Source organism: Camponotus floridanus, unplaced genomic scaffold, assembly GCF_003227725.1.
Source record: "Camponotus floridanus strain SB8 unplaced genomic scaffold, Cflo_v7.5 scaffold108, whole genome shotgun sequence".
Classification (NCBI taxonomy): Eukaryota; Metazoa; Arthropoda; class Insecta; order Hymenoptera; family Formicidae; genus Camponotus; species Camponotus floridanus.
This window is the reverse complement of record NW_020229224.1, coordinates 297395-319588: the sequence shown is the minus strand read 5'-3', so window position 1 is coordinate 319588 and position 22194 is coordinate 297395. Positions and strand designations below refer to the sequence as shown.

Below are 22194 nucleotides of genomic sequence, written 5' to 3'. Positions count from 1 at the left end.
GCGAAGGTCAGCTCCAACTTTTTAAATGGGACACCCTATATGCTTTTGCATATTCTTGTAGCTCATCTCAAGAGCTTTCCAAAACACTATAATTAAGTTAGTTTTCATTAAGTACTTTCCAAGTTATGAGGCTTGAAATCATTTTTTAATTTTACATAAACCGTAAAATATCTTGTAAAATATTCATTTTTCGATTATTTTACCTTAATACTTTTATGTACAAAATAATGAGAGGAATCAATTGGTGTAAACAAAAGACATAGTTATTTTTAAGAAAAAATATGTAATTGTTAATTGCAAATTACATATTTATTTTCGAAACAACTATGAGTTTTCTTTACACCAATTGATTCTTCTCATTATTTTGTACATAAAAGTATTAAGGTAAAATCATCGAAAAATGAATATTTTACAAGATATTTTACGGTTTATGTAAAATTAAAAAATGATTTCAAGCCTCATAATTTGGAAAGTACTTAATGAAAACTAACTTAATTATAGTGTTTTGGAAAGCTCTTGAGATGAGCTACAAGAATATGCAAAAGCATATAGGGTGTCCCATTTAAAAAGTTGGAGCTGATCTTCGCGTGTCCTTCAGGTGGCTCTTCAAGATCAAACTAATGACACCATCTTATGTCCCCCTTGAAACCATACAACTTTTGTCTAAAACATTTTTCTCTATCTTGCTTAGGTTTCGAGAAATTTAGGTGGTCGGATTAAAATGAAACACCCTGTATATAAAGTCGCGATTATTAATAAAGTCCAATTCCATAACTCACTTTAACTAAAGTTTAACTCGTTAAAGGAGGATTTACTAAAGTTTAACTCGTTAAAGGAGGATTTACATTGTGTCCAATGTCCGATATATGACGTCTGATTGGATACAGTGAGCTTTGGACGCAATGTAAATTGTCCTTTAATGAGCTAAACTTCGATTAGAATAAGTTGTGGAACTGGGCCTAAAAGATCAAAAATATAGTAGTAACTATTTCTATTATTTTAATTTCTGATATCTGATACAAGCAGGTGAGATTCAGAATATTAAACTGATTGGAATCAATAAGATAATTAAAAATTATTTACTGTCTATTTGAAGCTTAAAAGAATTTAATTCTAATAAAAATTATATCTCAAGTTTTATAATAATAATAATATATAAGTTAAATTTAATTACTTTCATTCATTTACTTTATTATTAATTTAATTAAATTGAACTAGTCTTTCACTATGTGAGATATAATTACGATATAAATAACATATATTACATATTATATGTTATATTAGAAGAAAATTGTAATTAACCGATAATAGTGTTATTATTAGCATCTGTAATAATCAATTTTATTGAATTTATATTACATATTTATATGAATGACCAGAAGCTACAGATTCTGCTCAGATTTTATTACATATTTATATGAATGACCAGAAGCTACAGATTCTGCTCAGATTTTGCAGATCGTGAGCCTGCGGATTGTATCATTGCGGACACAATGGATGCCAATCTGCTAGCAACTTTTGTGGAAATCTGTCGCCAATCTGCTGGCAAGTTGCGCGCCTTTTGCTTACCGGGCTGTTTTAATTTTTGCAAGAAATTTTCACGTTTCAAATTTACACGAAATTTTTCACTTCTGATTTCATAATTTAATGACTAACGATAAAAAAAAATCTTAATATGATGGAATTATTTGTAAGATTAAATTTCAGGTTTGTAGGTAATAGCTTCATGATGACGTTCTTGATAACCATCGATAGGGCCTGCGATGTAATTGATAATTTGAAGTTGTCCTTCTGCATCATAAAAACCATATTGGCCCTTGACGCTTCCGTCCTGAAGACGTTCTTCCATTTTAAATTGCCGATTTTTTCTACAGTAGAAATATATTAATCTTTTCAATAATTGTTTTTTCGAAATTTTTTATAAAACTTTTAATTCACAAACGATATGTTGATTCTTTGTGTATATAATAATAACATTATGTATATGTTAATAATTATAATATGGTAATAATTATATATAGGTTATCTCATTTTAACTTAGACTCCATAATATTTCGAAAACAATGCATTTTCAAAAAAAAATGTTGCAAATAAAAGTTGTAGGAGGGGGAAAAAGATAGGAATATTAATTCGATCTTGATTGCAGGTGCTAAGGTAATGAAAATCAAAAGTTGTGTCGATAAGAAAGTGTTGATAAGAAAATTTGTCGATAAGAATCGATTTCTCAATGTTTCACAATATTCCATGTATTAAATTGTAAGGGTAGTATAATCAAAAATTGAATAGATTACGAGATATTTTTAATTTAGTGATATTTTAAGTTTACAATTTTTATATAATAAGTTGATATAATTTTATATAGACTATAAAAGATCATAAAATATTTATTTATGCAGAATAATGGAAGATCAATTAGTATTTAAAAAAACACATAATTGTTCTTTAAAAAAGTACGTAATTGTTCTTTAAAAAAGTACGTAATTGCTCGTTGCAAATTCATATTTTTTTATATTTTTTCTTAAGGATTTCAATTATGTGTTCTCTGTACATTAATTAATTCCTCTTATTATATATTCTATACTTAAAGTATTGAGGTAAAATAATCAAAAAATAAATATTTTTACGAATTATTTTATAGTTTCTGTAAAATTATGTCAACCTAAAGTATAAAATATCTCGTAAACAATTCAATTTTTGATTAGTTTATCCTTATAAATTTTATTCGAAGATTCGATTTACATCGACAAATTAGGGTACTTTCATTTTAAAAAACTAGAACTTTACATGACCTAACCCAGTAAGCAAAATGTCAGCAGATTTGCAGCAGATTCGATCAGAATCTTATAAGAACCATAGCCATCTATATCCGCATTAAGCTTTTGACGACAGAATCTGTAAACAATAATCTAACAACATCGGTTAAACAGATTTTCGTAGAAACTGAGCAAAATCTTCGCACGCAATCTAGCAAATTGACAACAGAAACAAGATATGCTTATTTATTTATATTAATATATTTATATATTAATATTATTAAATATATTAATATAAATAATATTATTAATATACATATTATTAATATATTAATATATTCCCAGACAGCACACAAATATCCAAAGGATATCCATAAGACGAGCATTAAGGAAATTGAGGATATCCACAGATTATCCGTTTTATGTTCTTTGGACATTCAATGGACATCCGTGGTACATTTGTTTATGAAATTGGTGGACATACTTTAATCCCTAAATAATAATATAATTTATCTATTTCATATAAAATTTTACATAAAAATTTCATATAAAAATTTTATTTATAATTTATACTTGCATATTGCACTTTACATCTTAAATAGATAGTAAACGGATTATTTTTGTTTATTTGCTGAACATTTACTTGTCCAACTTATAAAATCAATTTAATATCTGAAACCCGTGCATTTAGATCAGAAATTAAATTGAACAGTATATTTTTAATCTTATTTGTTACTTTTTGCAAATTTTATACAGGGTGTCAGAAACATTTTTGCAGACCCGATGTGAAGGTAGATTGGCTCAAATTAAGAAGAAAGGTACTATACTATTTTGCGATATTCGCAATAATTAACGAAAAATTAATTAAAGAAAATCGGCCAATGCGCGTGGCTAGAAGTGCGTGGTGGTAAAGGCGGTCTTACTGTAACATAATGGCGGCGCGCGACGAAACGATAATTGGGGAGGGAAAGAGCAAAGTCTGTAGATGAACGACGGGAGGAAAAGGAAGGTTTTCGCATTCATATTTACACATTTAGCCCTAACATGGTGGCTGCTATCTTCCAAATGTTTAACCTAAGTTTTTTGTCAGAGCTGTTAATGTATTAATATATAAAAGAGGTTAAGGATAGACAAGAGTGTTTTAAAAAATTAATATAATTGAATTTACATTAAGAAGTGGTAAAATAAAAGAAAAGAAAATGTATTGAAAATCAAATAAACATAATAAATTGGGAGTAAAGGGGAAAAGAAACAAAGACGAAATCCTTGTTCTGCACGATTGTGACAATTTTTCACACAACAGCTTGGCATTATTACATGTATTTTTTAATACTACTAGTACTATATATCAATTCCACCTTCCACTTTTACTACTACTCACTCACTCTTCTCGTACAACACACACTCACACATACTTCGTAGTTCCAAAATGGCGCTCATGCGAAGATCTTCCTTCCCCTCCCGTTCATCAGTTCGTCTACAGACTTTGGAGAGGAGCGATAAGTGTGTAGGCGCGCGACGAAGGCTCTTCCCCTCCCCAATCACTGCTTTACCGCGCGCCGCCATTATGTTACAATGAGACCGCCTTCACCGCCACGCACTTCTAGCCACGCGCATTGGCCGATCTTCTTTCATTAATTTTTCGTTAATTATTGCGAATATCGCAAAATAGTATAGTACCTTCCTTCTTAATTTGAGCCAATCTACCTTCATACTTCGGGACTGCAAAAATATTCCTGACACCCTATATAATTCTCATAACTTAAAACTTAACTTACTTACGAGAAAGATAGCGCATCGCATGTCGCGTAGCGGTAAACGAATAAACTAATACATCCTTGCGTGCTCGCGCGAAACTTTAACCTCCAAGACCGGACATCTTGTGGACGTCCAATATTGGTCGTTAACAGATGTCTTAAATCGGATGTACGATGAACGTTTATTTTATGTCCATGGGATGTGCGGACGTAAAATAGACATAAAATGAATGTCCATAGGATGTCTTGTGCTGTCTGGGTTTATATTTATTTATTTATATTAATGTTGTATAAATGCAATAAAATTGATTATTACAGATGCTAAATAAGAATATTATCGATAAGTTATCGGTTAATTACAATTTTTTTCTAACAACATATAACGTAATACAGGGTGACCCATTTTAACTTAGGCAGCCAAATAACTCGAAAACCAAACCCAGGAGAGAAAAATGTTTCAGACAAAAGTTGTTTGGTTTCGAGGGGGCCATAAGATGGTACCATTGGTTTGACCTTGAAGAGTCATTTGAAAGTCACGTGAAGGTCACCTCAATTTTTTTAAATGGCACCCCCTATTTTTTATTAGATATTCTTGTAGCTGACCTCGAGAGCTTTCCAAAACACTATAATAAAATATTTTTTTATTGAGTATTTTTCGAGTTATGAGGCTTGAATAATTTCTTAATTCTACATAAATCATAAAATATCTAGTGAAATATTCATTTTTCGATTATTTTACCTTAATACTTTTATGCACAAAATAATGTGAAAAATCGATTGGTGTAAAGAAAACATATAGTTATTTTTAAGAAAAAATATGTAATTAGCAATTAACAATTACATATTTTTTCTTTGAAACAACTATGTGTTTTTTTTACACCAATTGATTTCTCTCATTATTTTGTACATAAAAGTATTAAGGCAAGATAATCGAGAAATGAATATTTTACTAGATATATTATGGTTTATGTAAAATTAAGAAATGATTTCCAGCCTCATAACTCGAAAAGTACTCTATGAAAAAATATTTTATTATAGTGTTTTGGAAAGCTCTCGAGGTCAGCTATAAGAATATGTAATAAAAAATAGGGAGTGCCATTTAAAAAAATTGAGGTAACCTTCACGTGACCTTCAAATGACTCTTCAAGGTCAAACCAATGATACCATCTTATAGCCCCCTCGAAACCAAACAACTTTTGTCTGAAACATTTTTCTCTCCTGGGTTTGGTTTTCGAGTTATTTGGCTGCCTAAGTTAAAATGGGTCACCCTGTATATAGGGTGTATCTGAAATAATGCACTAAACTTTAGGAGCATATTCTAGAGGTCAAAATAAGACTTTTTCTTATGAACATGGATCTGCAAATGAACCCCTCTCTGAGCTAAAATTCGAAAATGTGTGAAATTGACCAAACATCCGCAACGCAAATTTATTTATCTCTCAAGAGAGGGTGATAGGTAACATCAAAACCGAAGTCAAATAATAAGGCAATACATAATAGCCAATTTTCAATTTTTTCCTCAAACTTTAGGGGTCTCTAGCTTGAAGGGGAGTTCATTTGCGGATTTATGTTTATAGGGGAAAAAAGTCTTATTTTGACCTTTAGAATACGCGTCTAAAGTTTAGTGCATCATTTCAGATACACTCTGTATATTATATCGTAATTATATCTCTCGATAATGAAGAATTAATTAATTTAATGAAATTAGTAAAAAATAAATGATAAAAGTAAATTTAATTTAATTTATAAAACTTGAAATATAATTTAGAATTAAATTCTTGTTTTATGCTTCAAATAGGCAGTAAATGAATAATTTCCCATTTATTCTGTTGATTCCAATTAGTTTAATGTTCTGAATCTCATCTGTTTGTATCAGATATCAGAAATTAAAGTGATAGAAATAGTTATTATATTTTTAATCTTTTATTAATAATCAAGACTTTATATATATTTTTGACAGAAATTTGATTGCGAGAAAATACATCACATAGCGATAAGCGAAGGAACTATCGAATCATGTAAACCTTGTTACACTTCTGCCATCTACTACTAGAAATCTACTACTAGAAATTATGCGCAAATCTAGTTGAATATGATATTGCATCGCGCAGATCTTGAGTTTTGCTGCCAATTTGCTGTAATAATTATGTGCCAACTATGCTCGGTTTTTGCTAGTGTTCTGCTAAATTATATCAGCAGATTGTGTAACATTTCTGCTAACATTATGTTATTGTTATCTGATAAAACAAGTTTTGCATATAATCTGCAATCTTTGTGCTGACATTAATTTGTAACAAGTACTTGGCAAAATTTGTTAGAACAGATTCAACTGACTGGGTAATACTTACACCCCCCCAAGATTAAACTAATATTCCCATCTTTTTTCCCCCTCCAAACCCTATAACTTTTATTTGAAAAATTGTTTGGAAATGTATTGCTTTCGATGTTCCGATATTAAAGTAAGACATCCTGTGTGTGTGTGTGTGTGTGTGTGTGTGTGTGTGTGTATGGAAATATATATATATATATATATATATATATATATATATACAGGGTGGGGCATTTATCTTGAGACAAGATAATATCTCGATTGGAATCGATTATTTTGAAAAAAGTTTTAGACAAAAGTTTAGACAAATATTCATTTTTCGATTATTTTACCTTAATACTTTTATGTACAAAATAATGAGAAAAATCAATTGGTGTAAAGAAAACTCATAGTTGTTTCGAAAAAAAAAATGTAATTTGCAATTAACAATTACATATTTTTTCTTAAAAATAACTATGTCTTTTCTTTACACCAATTGATTCCTCTCATTATTTTGTATGGTTTCAAGGGGGACATAAGATGGTGTTATTAGTTTGATCTTGAAGAGCCACCTGAAGGACACGCGAAGGTCAGCTCCAACTTTTTAAATGGGACACCCTATATGCTTTTGCATATTCTTGTAGCTCATCTCAAGAGCTTTCCAAAACACTATAATTAAGTTAGTTTTCATTAAGTACTTTCCAAATTATGAGGCTTGAAATCATTTTTTAATTTTACATAAACCGTAAAATATCTTGTAAAATATTCATTTTTCGATTATTTTACCTTAATACTTTTATGTACAAAATAATGAGAAAAATCAATTGGTGTAAAGAAAACTCATAGTTGTTTCGAAAAAAAAAATGTAATTTGCAATTAACAATTACATATTTTTTCTTAAAAATAACTATGTCTTTTCTTTACACCAATTGATTCCTCTCATTATTTTGTACATAAAAGTATTAGGATAAAATAATCGAAAAATGAATATTTTACAAGATATTTTACGGTTTATGTAAAATTAAAAAATGATTTCAAGCCTCATAACTTGGAAAGTACTTAATGAAAACTAACTTAATTATAGTGTTTTGGAAAGCTCTTGAGATGAGCTACAAGAATATGCAAAAGCATATAGGATGTCCCATTTAAAAAGTTGGAGCTGACCTTCGCGTGTCCTTCAGGTGGCTCTTCAAGATCAAACTAATGACACCATTTTATGTCCCCCTTGAAACCATACAACTTTTGTCTAAAACTTTTTACAAAATAATCGACTCCAATCGAGATATTATCTTGTCTCAAGATAAATGCCCCACCCTGTATATATATATATATATACCCAGCAAACCAAAATATTGCAGCAACATTGCTGCAATGTTGTAATATTGCTGCAATATTCTGTGTTTGCTATATATATATATATATATATATATATATATATATTTATATATTTATATTTATTTATTTATTTATTTATTTACCCGCTTCCTGTATCGAAACCAAATATATAAGTTCCTGATCCTCGATGATTTCTTATTTGAAAATCTATTCGATTTCTATCTGATAGTTGCTCCGTTGCTCGTTTAGACATTGCATGATAAATTGTTGTTGGCAATGCAAGTTCTTTGTTCATATTATTGTTATGCATTGGTAACATGATTGCAAGTGAAGAGAATTTCAAAAATAGCTGGAACATAAAAAATATACAAGAACATATGTATACAACGTTAATCAAGATTTTAATAGTATATTTATAAAAATTGGCAATTGAGAAAAAATTTTATTAATACTTAAAGCAATTTTATTAATACTTATAGCAAAATCTTAATAAAGATTGTTTGTTGCAGTATAATGTAAAAGTAACAAATAATATAACTAAAAATTAAATCAAAATTGGCAATTAGAGCCACAGTACGGTATTTGGAGCACAAAGAAGAAACAACATTTCCTTCTTTCTAATTACTCATATATTATTCATTACTCATATATATTTTAAATTGAATATTATTACATTAACAAAAACGAATGTTTCAGATCTTTTGATTTATCTTCGACGCAATATTAATAATACGCATTACAGAATGTTACGGTGATGTATTAAATTATAAAATTATCTGTCTCCATTAATGCTAAATTGTATCTCGCAGATATTTAGTAAATATATTGTTCCGATTAAGTCTTCCCATTATTGTATATATAATGTGCCAATATGTTAAGTCCTACCCAGTGAGCATTATTGAGAGGAAGAAGTCTTTAAGAGGACTTTTTGAAGACTTCATTAATTTTTTTTTTAAATGACATCAATAAGTTATCTTTTTGTAAGATGTCTTTCAAAAAAGCTCTTTATGATGTCTACTTATAGATGTCTTTAGAGTTCATTTACTAGAAACACTTTAAAGACATCTACACTGAGAAAACGTTTGATTATACTAACAAGACGTATATGATTGAAGGCATTTTGGTTAAATCAAACAAGAATTTCTAGTTATCATGATAAGACTCGATTTTTTATAACTAGAACGTTTAATAGATTTTATTATAAGAATTTGGTTAGTATTTTCTGTAAGATCTGTTGGATCTGTAAGATTTCTTGTTACATTAATTTCTTTGTTTGCCGCTAGGCGGCGAGCCACTCTTAACTTAACTCGTATTCAATATTTGCCATGAAATGTATATAAAGAACTAGTATTAACATTAAATCCAAAGGATATTTTTTTTCTCTTACGAACAGTAGTGTCAGAAAGAGGACGCTAGCTCTCTGATTGTGTGTGTTTGAGCTGCATCTTCTTCTTGCATCACTGTTTATCAGTTTAATTTCTAACAAACTGAATTTAAAATAAATAATTCTATAAAAACCTAACCTAACCTATAAAGAAAGTCTTAATGGTAACATTTTCTTAACATCTATAATAAGTCAGATTGAAGTATTCTTTTAGATGTTCTGTATGTGGTCTTCTTTTCCTCTAAAATCGACGCATTAGAGGACTTATTGATATCATAATATTATTATCTAGATAGAGTTGTCGGGTGTCTAACTCTTGAATCCGAGTGCTTTAAGAACTCTTTTTGATAACTTATTGCTCACTGGGTAATAAATCAGATTCTTTTTACAAATTGATAATAGTATGCCATTGTAAAAAATTCGAAATTTTTAAATAAATTAAATTTCGAATCTTTTATAAAATCAATACGCATATAATTTATTTCATTTATTCATTTTACTTAAACAATTTTATATCCCCTAAAAAAACCTTAAAGGTAAAAAAAATAAATAAAATATATATTACTATAAAGGTAAAAAAAATACAAATACGTAAAAAAAATAAAAAAATCTAAAAGAGTGATAAAAATAAAATATTTAAAACCCAATATGAGATCAATACTATTAGTCAAGTACAATAAATTGTGTGATATTAATTCGATACTAAATGAGTTAAGATTACTTTAATTCCTAAAGCATTTTTTATATGACGTATATAATTTAAAAAAGTTTTACACAAATTCTAAATCGCATAAATGATCTTTAGGTCGAAGTAAGATATGAAAACTTGGCGTGCCTCGTATTTAAATCATATAGTTTAAAACAGGCAAAAGCTAGATTTTTGATGGGCTCAATGTAAAATTTAAAATTACACTATGGACCGTGCACGCGCGTAGCTAAATTTCGAACTTATATATCTTGTCTCCTCTGTATTACTTGGAAATCATCACATAGAGAGGCAAGTGGAATCTCTTTTTTTATGAGTTTTTTTATTTTCTCTGCAAATAAAGTTTAATTGTTGTAAGTCTGATTGAAAAGTTTCGTAGGTCATTTCTGGCCCACAGGCTGCCTGTTGCATATTCGTAAAGCTTATTTTATAAAAATGTAAATTGTACTTACTAAATGAAAGGATTAACAAATATATGTTGTATATATGTATATTGCATAATCAAATTTTTTATTTTATTCATATCTTACTTCGACCTGAAGGTCATTTATGCGATTTAGAATTTGCGTAAAACCTTTTTAAATTATATACATCATATAAAAAATGCTTTAGGAATTAAAGTAATCTTAATTCATTTAGTATCGATTACGAATTAATATCACATAATTTATTGTACTTGGCTAATAGTATTGATCTCATATAGGTTTTTAAATATTTTATTTTTATCACTTTTAGATTTTTTGATTTTTTTTATGTACTTGGTTTTTTTTTTACCTTTATAAGGTTTTTTTAAGGATCACTACTTTTTGTAAAAATTTATATTTCTACAAAAAAATATGTTAAGTTTTTTAAAGATATTTTTTTATGTACTTGACGTATTTTATTTTACCGTTATAAGGTTGTTTCTAGAGGGATATCACCACCTTTTTGTAAAAATTTATATTATTTCTGCAAAAAATAAATACGCATTTTTTAAAATCTTTACTAAGGGTACGTCGCGCATTTTTACAAGGTTTTATTTTCTAGATAGATATTAGAGTTCACTCTGAAGGGGTGATTTTTGAATATTATAATACGATAAATTAGTCTCTTTAGAAGTGTTATCTAACGGCACAGTTTTTATGTTTTTGTGATACTATTTTCGAGATAGCTTTTACCCCCAAGAGGTTTTTGAAAATTGTTATGCGATAAATTAATCTCACACGTATACACACATATACACATATCACACGTATGCACACACATGTAGATAAATGGTTTTGCTTTTTAAAGCATTTTTGCACATTAAAGCGAATAATCATATTTGCGTGGTATGAACGCAGCTTGAGGGACAAAATCGCTTTGAATGTGTGCGTGCGAAGATCATATTTGCACGGTATGAACGCAGCTTGAGAGACAAAATCGCTTTGAGTGTGTGCGTGCGAAGATACGTTCATGAGTCTGAACCTTATGATGGAAAGTGAAAAATGTCACAATTCTGACATGCGATTATCATTTCTCGGGATTGACTGCACTTATTTTATTCAAACTGGTCACAACCGAAAGCTTGTATTCACATTATATAAGAAAAATGCCTTAGAGCCTAAGAAAAATGCGTTAGATTTTTAATTACGGATTTAGTTTCTGAAATATTTCAATCAAAAGTTTATGTGACGTCATTTAACGTAAAATTCCGGATAAGCTATTTGGTATCGCCGCGTCGAGAACAGTGACTCTCAATGCTCGGATCCAATTTTTTAAATCAGTTTTTTATATACTTAGCGTCGCGACGCTACCGCATGAATGATTCTGAACTAATTTTATGTGGAATATAACTATCCAGGTAGCAAGCACACGTCATTTTGACGTTTCAAATTGGTCATTTATTGACTTTTTAACGTCACGAGTTGACATTTTTATGACGTAAAAGTGATAGTCTAATGTCACAGATTCTTGACGTCATGACATGTATCACATTTTGACGTCATAAAATATACCATATTTTGACGTTTTTTTCTTGGCATAATAATATATTTAATAGCGTTATTAAAGAAAGCAGATTAACTGATTCGAGCGCATCATTGAACAATTACAGCCTTCTATTCTTTAGAAGAATCTCGAATTGATTAAACTGCTTTATTCGAAAACGCTGAAAAATATGGTAAGAAAATAGGTCAAAAGTTTTATATTTGTTATTATTATTTTATTTAAACATAAAAAACTTACTTCTAATATCATAAAATTTTAACAAATAATGTTTTTCTGCGTTTTATAAAAATATATTTTGCTAATCAACTGTATTATAAAAAATGTGTATATTTCTTGACACTTTAATTACACTCGATTGATATAGCTAGTATTTTCATTGCGCACTAATTTAATGAACACTTGAGTGTTAAATAACATAAGTCGTGCACAGATAAACGCATGCTTCGAAAAAAAAATTGTTAAAATCTGATCGTGAAAGTCATGTTATATAAAAAATTTTAAAAAGATTTTTTTATGGAATCAATGTACTAACTAATCACATTAATAATAAAATAATCGTCAGTTCATGATTGAAGTATGACGTATGTCAAAATAATTTTATATCAAGATGTCAATATAAAGTCATGTAACAAATCAGTCATTTTGATGACGTCATTTATATGAGCAAAAATGACCAGTTTGGAACATCAAAGTGACGTGTGCTTGCTACCTGGGTAATAACAATATATAACATCTATTATATTACATGTTACATTTATGAATGTATCGAAATGAATATATGAAATTACAATTAACATTGAGTTACCGACACATTAATGTATGTTATTTTTAACATTGCGTTTTATTGCTTCTATATAACATTAATGTGATAGTGTTTACTGAGAAATAAATTTGGAATAGGCAATAACAATTGCAGTTGAGCGCAAAAATAAGTAAATTAACTATATAATTAATTATAAATAATTATATTAATGCAACAATTATTAATTATATTAATAATATATAACAATAATTATATTAATAAAGTAATTAAATTAATTAAATCATTAAATATAAATATTGTGAGTCATTGACTAGCTCCATTTAAATTCCTTAAATATCGTTTCCGATATCTTCTCTAATAGTATATAATAAAATTTTTGCAAGATTATTATTAATAATTTTTGATGGATTTATCGATTCAAGCATGTTTATATCGTTTGATCTTATCATTAGCATAAGTTTTGTTTTTAGTATACATTTTTATTTTTAACTATATATCATTTTGATCAAATCTGTGTTTGCTTCTTTAATTTATGATCTTTTAGATTTAATTTTTTAGAGAGAGTGTTGTGATAAAGTTGCCGTTTTTTATATATTTTGATTAAAAAAGGGGAATGTAATGTCCTCTGTAAATATTGTAATTATGATATGTGTGCTGAGTTATGTTAGATTATAATGTCATAATATAATTTAATAATAGAAAGAGTCATACATTTTTAACTAACATTTCATCACAACACTCTCTCTTAAGTGACAATTAGATATTTGAATTCACGCACACGCTGAAGTCTGTTCCGAAAAATAATCATCATGGGAAACCCAGCTGTGAAAAAGCGGAACAGAATAATTCCGATTGGTTAGGTCCCCACCATTCCACCTTTCTGATTCCGTTTACTGATTATTCCGACGTTCATGGGACGGTACCCTCAATTTTGCTGGTGGAAACGTTCTTTCTTGCTATTAACAAAACGTAAACAAAGTTCTCTCAACAAATGTAATCTCTTTTCAAAATAATATTAATAGAATATATGTATTTATAAACTTTGCTTTGTCTTGTAAAGTACATGCTGAGACACCTCATGTTCCGCTCCCCCTACGGGGAGGCTCCACTTTCGAAAGATATAACCTAACCTAATCCGTGTCTAAAGTGTGAAATATACCTGGCTTCGCATAGAAAGTTACAAACTTATATAAACCATATGAACCATGTAAAACGAAATGTCATATATCAAGGTGTGTGAATTAATTCGGTCCGTTTTTTTCTTCCAAAAAAAGACTTTAGTGTGAAAAAACATGAAAAAGTACACTAATCAAAGTATAGTCAAATCAAAGATATAATCAAAGTGCTATCGTTTGCTATTATTTTATCCCATCTGTATGGCAGTTGTTGTATTCCGTGATGGAAAAACGATTCGTCCTTCGAAGCTTCCATTCATTGAGCCATTTCTCTATTTCTTCATAATTGTTGAAGTGTTGATCCGAAAGCCCGTGTGCCATCGATCTGAACAAGTGATAATCGGATGGAGCAATGTCTGAATACGGCGGGTGAGGTAAAACGTCCCAGCCAAGTGCTTCCAAAGTGGCCTTCACAATCTTTCCAACATGTGGCCGAACGTTATCGTGCTGGAAGATCACTGTGTCGTGTCTCTGTGCATATTCCGGCCCTTTATTCTTCAATGCGTTGTTTAAAATCAATGTTGTTGGTAAAGTTCGGCAGTGATGGTTTGGCTTTGTTTTAATAGCTCATGATGCACCACACCCTTCTGGTCCTACCATATACAGAGCATTACTTTCTTGCTGTGAATATTCCGCTTCGATGTGGATGGTTTTCCTGGGTCGCAAATGGATTTCCTTCGTTTGGGATTATCAAAATATATCAATTTTTCGTCTCCAGTTCACAATACGATGCGAAAAACCTTTTCTTTTTTGCCTGGCAAGCAAGATTTCAGACATGGCTTTCCGCCTCTCGATGTCTCTTTCTTTCAGTTCGTATGGCACCCATCTTCCTTTTTTGTAAATCTTTCCCATGGCTGCCAAACGCACAGAAATTGTTGATCGATCAACATTCAACAATTATGCGAGCTCATGTTGCGATTGATATGAATCTTCATCGATTAGCGCCTGCAATTCCTCGTCCTCGAACTTCTTCGACTTGGAGATTTGTCATCGACACTGAAATCATCACTTTTGAAACGTCGAAACCATTCTCTGCATGATTAATCGATGGGAGCACTTTCATCATAAGATTCTACGAGCATTCGATGAGTTTCAGCGGCTGATTTCTTCAAATGAAAACAGAAAATGAGAACTTCCCGGAAATGATGCTTTTTGGGCTCGAATTTCGACATTTTCGAATCAGATAAACACGATGTAATTGTTACAAACTCAAACGTTTATTAACTGAATATTATTGCCAGATGTCAATACTAAACCATAAAGCCTTTTGCAGACATTAGAAATTAGAAAATTACATAGTACAGCAATTAACCGTCAGATGGACCGAATTGATTCACACACCTAATAATTTGTCGTATAATAACAATTTTCAAAAATCATTTCTTGTAAATCAAAACAAATTTCAAAAACCCTTGAGGATGAAAAACAATATCTCGAAAATGCGTCACAGAAATATGAGACTCTTACTCCGTTAGATAAGGTTTTTACAAAAGACTTATTTACCGTATAATATAATAATTTTTAAAAACTCCTTGGAGGTGAAAACTAAAATATTTCAGAAACGGTATACTATAAAATCTATGGTGTTGGATAAGACGTGTAAAAAGTGTTAATTTACCGTATAATAATAATTTTTAAAAACCACCCCTTGCCCAGATAGCCAAATGCAATGAGGTTGCTGTCATGTTGCCAATAATTGTTGAAGCAACTAATTTTAACAAACTAGAGATAAGGTGAAACAGCATTATGTCTGTTACGTGGAACTCACATGAATTCATGTGCTAATAACAACAAATTAATTGCAACGTGTCAGCATATTGCTGACATGTTGTAGACAACGTAATATACCAATATTGCAGACCATTTGCTTCGTTAATTGATTGCATGTAGAAGCAGACATATAGCTGCATTCGTAACGTATTCTATCTCGATGTCAGCAAGTATACTGCAAATATATAATAATACATGCGATGTATTTGTTTGCTGAAAATGTCATATCAAGCTTGACTATCTGGGTGGATGTGAAATCTAATATTTCAGAAATGGTGCACTATAAAATATAAAATTTATGGCGTTAGATAAGACTTAAGCGTCTAAAAAATTTTACAAAGGTAAAAAAATACGCCAAGTACATAAAAAATATTCTACCTTGTATGCAACAAAATGTTTAATAAAAAAAGTCCTTAAAAATAATTTACAGTAATTTTCTCTCACAAAATTATTTTCTGAAAAACAAAATAAATAACGTGTCTAAAAAAATTAGAAAAAAATAAAATATTAAAACTAAATATGAAATCAATAATTACTATTAGCTAAATACTTAAGAGCAATTTGTAAATTTGATATAATATTTGCCATGAAATATCAATCTTACATTGCAGAAATACTATACATAAATTCTCCCTAAGAAATTAAAACGCATTTTATATTTATTCAGAGAAACTTGATTTTTAAAATGTTTAAAATCAATACTGAATGAGAATTAGGATTCTTTTAATTCCTAAAACATTTTTTATATAATTTATGTAATTAAAAAAAAGTTTTACGCAAGTTTTAAATCGCACGGTCTTTAAATCGAAGTAAGTTATGAAAACTTGACGTGCCCGGATTGTAATCCAACATAGATTAAATATTTAATTACATAATATCTAAGATTTTACATTTTATTGGGGATGTATTTGTTTATAATGTAAATGATCCGGGCACGTCAAGTTTTCATAACTTACTTCGATTTAGAGACTGCGTGATTTAAAACTTACGTAAAACCTTTTTTTTAAATTATACACATTGTATGTATAAAAAATGTTTCAGAAATTAAAAGAATCCTAATTCTCATTTAGTGTTGATTTTAAATATTTTAAAAATCAAATTTTTCTAAATAAATATAAAATGCGTTTTTATTTCTTAAGGAGAATTTATGTATAATATTTCTGTAATGTAAAATTGATATTTCATGACAAATATTATATCAAATTTACAAATTGCTCTTAAGTACGTGGCTAATAGTAATTAGTAATAATAGTTATTGATTTCATACTTAATTTTGATCGATAATTAATATATTATTTTTAAAAGAGAATTAACGAAATTTTTATCAAGATGTCTTATAAAAATTATATCAATGATCGTGAATGGGCAGAACGCAGTAAATTCAACAGAAAAGTTCTCTACAATTTTGCAATTTTCACAATAATTGTTAAAAAGAGATGAATGAGCGCGCATTTCGCGAAGTTAAATTGTGAGATACATGCTCTATATGTGTCAGCAGCGAATATCACATAGTGAAACTTAGCCGCGCGTATTGCGCTTTCATTTTTTCATTGTTATGAAACATAACTGCTGGCTGCTGACACGCCTAGAGTACACATCCTGTGATCTGGTTATATGACATATACGTCAATTCTTTTCAATTAATATTTTAATAATTTATTGTGAAAATTGCAAAATGGTAAAGAACTTTTTAGTTCAGTTTACTGCACTCTACTCGGTCACAAGCGTTGATACAATCTTTATGAAACTCCCTATATATTACGTAGCATAATTTCATCACTTTCACTTCTTTGCGGTCTATGTTTTACTTGATTACTTCGCATAGACATACACGCGCACGATGATGTATGTGTATATATACAAACGCACTCAAAACTTCTAAATATTAATAATCTAAATATTAATAACATATATCCATTTTGATCTTTAATATTTCCGAATTCTAATAAGTTTTGTATTTGAAGAATATTTGAAAAATATTTGAAGAATAAATATATTCTTTATTTATCTTTATAAGAAGTGTTCGAAATATCCATCTTGAATCTGAATGAGAGAATATTTATAAATTTTAATATTAGTCTATAAATTTTAATATTAATCTATTGTCTACAGAATGCTCACTAACAATATTTTATTAGAAAATTGAACATAAAATTTTCAGCAAATCTGAGAAATATCTGGAAGATTTAAGCAAATAAAGAGATTAATATTAAAACAAGTAACAAAATATTAAAATATTTATTTAGACAAGTTATGCAAAGTTATTAAATAACTTAACAATCTCTCTTGTATAGAACTAAATAAATACAAGAAGTGCTAAGAAAACTCACTAAAAACGGAAACGAAATCAAATTGGATATATTTCTAAATTTCTTTATGCACATCCATATATATGTACATAAATGTGTATAAAGAAATTTATATATATATATATATATATATATATATATATATATATATATATGTTATATCAGATCTTTATGAAGAAAAAAATATATAATCAAATTCTCTTTTACAAAAATGGATTTTTTAAAAATATATTTACAGCACATTTAAAAATTACTTACAAAAAAAATATTTACGAAGCATTTGATGTACATTATATCGTTTTCGATGAACAATCCCTAGAGAACTGGTCACTTGAACGCGTTCAAACTTGTGTGATGTATTCCACGAAGCTCTCACTTTCCCCATGATTGGATTCTATTTTTCTTTTTTATCAATTCAATAGTTTTCTTTCACAAAGGACTTATTCGTAACAGTGATCACGGAAATCCGATCATGAGTAATTTTAAAAAATGCATAAAAAGAGCAGTCGAGCGTGTCTCCATCCGGAGGCATAGAATAATATTTTTGTTTTACTACAATTGTTCATCTGTCAGCTCTTACTGGTAATATGGGCATTTATGGTGATACTATATAAGCATTTGTAGAAAAGTAAAAAATTTATTTAGAAGGATAAAGTCTATTACGAAATGGTCAAAGTGATTTTTGTTGTCGTTCTGTTCAGCGTTTGCTTGTTTCTGGTGAAATCAGCGATTGTAAGTAATTACGTAAGAGATATCGTAATATAAAATCTATTAAAATAGAAAATATTTCTACAAGTTTATGCTATCAATAAAAAAATACTTCTCATTATTTTTTAAATATAATATTTTTCTTTACATTTTTTGTTAATATAAAAAAACTAAATTCTTATTTATTAAAAAAATTACAAATTACAAGCTTATGTATCTATAGAGTGTTTCGTAAAGAAATCAACGCTTATAAACGGATAAAGCACGGATAAACTGAACAGAAAAGTTCTTTATTATTTTACAATTTTCGTAATAATTATTAAAGTATTAATTAAAAAGAGCTAGAACAAATGAGTTCGCATTTTACGCGGTTAGATTATATAGACCGTGTTGCGAATTTCCTGCCAGTAATAAAAATCTATAGTTTACGTCACATACTATATACTGCTGCCATATTTTAAGTGTGGCAGCAGTAAAGGTGCATTTTCACGTGCTGCTGAAACCATTGAACTATATAACATACTGGAAGCCGCGCTACCATAGAAAGTGGCCGATCCAGCCTGTTAAGCAAGGAGGCGCTAAAAGGTGATGCGTTCTTTGTTTCTCTAACGTATTACAGTCGATTCGTCTAAAGTTCTCACACCATAGTAGATGAAACAAAACTGTATGTATGTACTATCTTAAAATATATTTTGCCCCTGCATTGATTGATCAGATTAAATGTGCAATCAATTCATATTTTGTATTACAAAAATTTGAACAAATACGTATTATTTGAACAAATACGTATTACATTGCACATGCTACATTTCTTTAGACTAATGTTTTCAGTTCAGATAATATGTAAGACAAGGAAAGCATGACAACTTAGTCTCTGTCTCTCTCGGCTCGGGAATAATAAACAAAACGTATCTTTGCGCGGCTTCCAGTATGTTATATAGTTCAATGGCTGAAACTGATCATTTGAGCGACAAAAATGATCATGTGACGACTTTTGTCGCTAAATTATTACAGCGGCAGCTTGTGCACATGAAAAAAGATTGCAGCGATAAAATTGTGTTGTAAAAAGCAATAATGGTAGCTTCCAAAAGAAGAAAATATTATAATTGAATATCAAATTGTAAAATAATTCGACGAAAACGTTAAATATAATTTGAAAATAATATCGTTTTTATTATATTATTATCGACATATCAGAAACAAAAAAACATTATTAAAAAATTTTTGGTCGCACCACTTTTTCAAAATCATGATCAATATGGATTTTACAAAGTTATTTTATCAAATGTGAGATTAGAAAGTGGAAGATTTCTGAATTATTTTCGTATGTCAACGCAACTGGAAAATTACTATATTTTTATTTTAGTACATACAAATTAATACAGCACAGCAGCACTGTCAGCAATGTATCAGCGTTTGACACGTCGTTTGAGCGATAATGCTTTGTAGTTAAACCGATCTAAACTACAAATTGTAGTAGATTACGAGCGACAAATCTGTCTTCAACTATTTTTTCCAGCAGTATGTGAAAATGTACCTTAAGTGTCACATGGCAACGAAGAATTTGATTCTCGTTTTTTCGTTGCCATGTGATTACCATTGGCGCGGTTACAGTTTTATGGCCTAACCGCGAAAAATATGCGCTCATTAGCTAGTTTTTTAAAATTAATTTTTTAATAATTATTGTAAAAATTACAAAATAAAGGATTTTTCTATTCAGTTTATTGCGTTCTATCCGCTCACAATTGTTGACACAATTTTTATGAGACATGTTGTATAATAAAGACAATTCATTCAATTTTCATTGATTTTTTAGAAAATTTACTTAATTAAAAATAATCAAATTAATTAAAAATAATAATTACATAAATATAGTCAATTTGGAATGCAATTTACATTTGTATTTAAAATAGTGATGGTTAATTAAAATTTATCACCTAAAAAATTTAAAATAATGAAAAATCAATAATCATGATATAAAAATGTTATATCATATGATATAAAAATGTTATATAATATTTGAAAAAAAATTAAAATTTTGAAAAATTGTTTATGAAAGAAAAAGTTTTATTTTTTTATCTATTTATATTTCTTGCAGTCATTAAAATGCAGAACAGGTGCCCAACACTCAGATCAATTCCAAAAGATCATGCAAGTTTGCAAGAAACGATCTACAGGTGATAATAGCCAAGAATCCTCGTTGAGTGAAGACGACGATAATAAAGATCACTCTTTGGATATAAATATATTTGACACAAAATTCCTTCTGAGCAATAAATTCTACAATGCAGATTCTTTTGAGGACTCAAATAACAATCGGTAATTAAAGAAATTTAATCATGACAAATAATAATTTTAAATAATCAGTAGTAATAATAATTATTAATGATGAAATAAATTATCATTAAAATACTTCAAAAATCGCTCTATAATGCATTTTAGATGATAATATATCTCAGTTATTATTGAGATATAGAGTGCTTTCCGAATTAGCTTTCGCTATCTTTCTAAGTATAAAATTAATAGATACGTTCCGAATTATTTTTCATTAACTATTTTTCTAATTATAAAGTTGGTAACACCTTAACTTGATTTTGCTCCGTAATGAATCAGCTGATTAGATAAATAAAGTGATACAGAATAGATTTAATTTACCCAGATAGACATATGTCAGCATAATGACAAAATTTTAAAATTGAAAATGCTTGCATAAACATTGAAAGATGCGTCCTCATATGACATGAGTGTTATCAGCAAGTGAAAGAGATCTTCTGATGCTGTAAAAATTCCGACAATATATTGCTTATTTTGCAGAAATAGAACGCAATTAATCCGACATTATTGGAGGAATAAGAAATGAATATATTTACAAAATTATTTTTGATTAAGATAAATGGCTATAACTTCGTCAGCGGATATAATTTCGTCAAGCCTTCTTAAAATTAAATAAATTAAGCAATCTCGCGTATCTCGATTATATTTCCCGAAACCGATGTTCAAATTGTTTCAAATTGGGAAATATAGTCGGTATACGCGAAATTGCTTAATTTATATAATTTTAAGAAGGCTTGACGAAATTATATCCGCTGACGAAGTTATAGCCATTTACCTTATATATAAATGAATGGCATTATGTATCCTTTATAATATATAAAATATTTGACCCAACAAAATTAAATAATAATATAATTTATCTATTTCATACAAAAATTTTATATAAAAATTTTAATATTTTACATAAAAATTTTATTTATATTT

At 28.8% G+C, this 22194-nt stretch overlaps 2 protein-coding genes across 2 annotated transcripts in view; one reads left to right on the top strand and one right to left on the bottom strand.

Moving 5' to 3' along the window:
- Positions 1-1381: 1381 nt before the first annotated feature.
- Positions 1382-18559, bottom strand: LOC105254764. Its single transcript, XM_011263640.3, has 3 exons — positions 18487-18559; positions 8297-8502; positions 1382-1868 (listed from the first exon to the last, which is right to left on the bottom strand). Exons 1-3 carry the CDS (start codon positions 18517-18519, stop codon positions 1697-1699), a joined length of 411 nt encoding a protein of 136 aa, XP_011261942.2. The 5' UTR covers positions 18520-18559; the 3' UTR covers positions 1382-1696.
- A 299-nt stretch (positions 18560-18858) lies between these two features.
- Positions 18859-22194, top strand: part of LOC109610267 (general odorant-binding protein 71) — a 34586-nt gene continuing 31250 nt past the window's right edge. The window contains exons 1-2 of the mRNA XM_025412356.1: positions 18859-18960; positions 21035-21255. Of these exons, the coding sequence (XP_025268141.1) occupies positions 18895-18960; positions 21035-21255 (287 nt within the window). The 5' untranslated portion in view covers positions 18859-18894. The remainder of the gene's footprint in view (positions 18961-21034; positions 21256-22194) is intronic.

What these genes read in the sequence shown, in the direction of transcription:
- LOC105254764 (XM_011263640.3), bottom strand. Translation starts at nt 18,519, where the DNA reads ATGTACATCAAATGCTTCGTAAATATTTTTTTT. An exon ending in GCTTCGTAAATATTTTTTTT is followed by an intron (nt 8,503 to 18,486) that starts GTAAGTAATTTT and finishes TTTATGTTCCAG; the next exon opens with CTATTTTTGAAATTCTCTTC. An exon ending in GGTTTCGATACAGGAAGCGG is followed by an intron (nt 1,869 to 8,296) that starts GTAAATAAATAA and finishes TTTCTACTGTAG; the next exon opens with AAAAAATCGGCAATTTAAAA.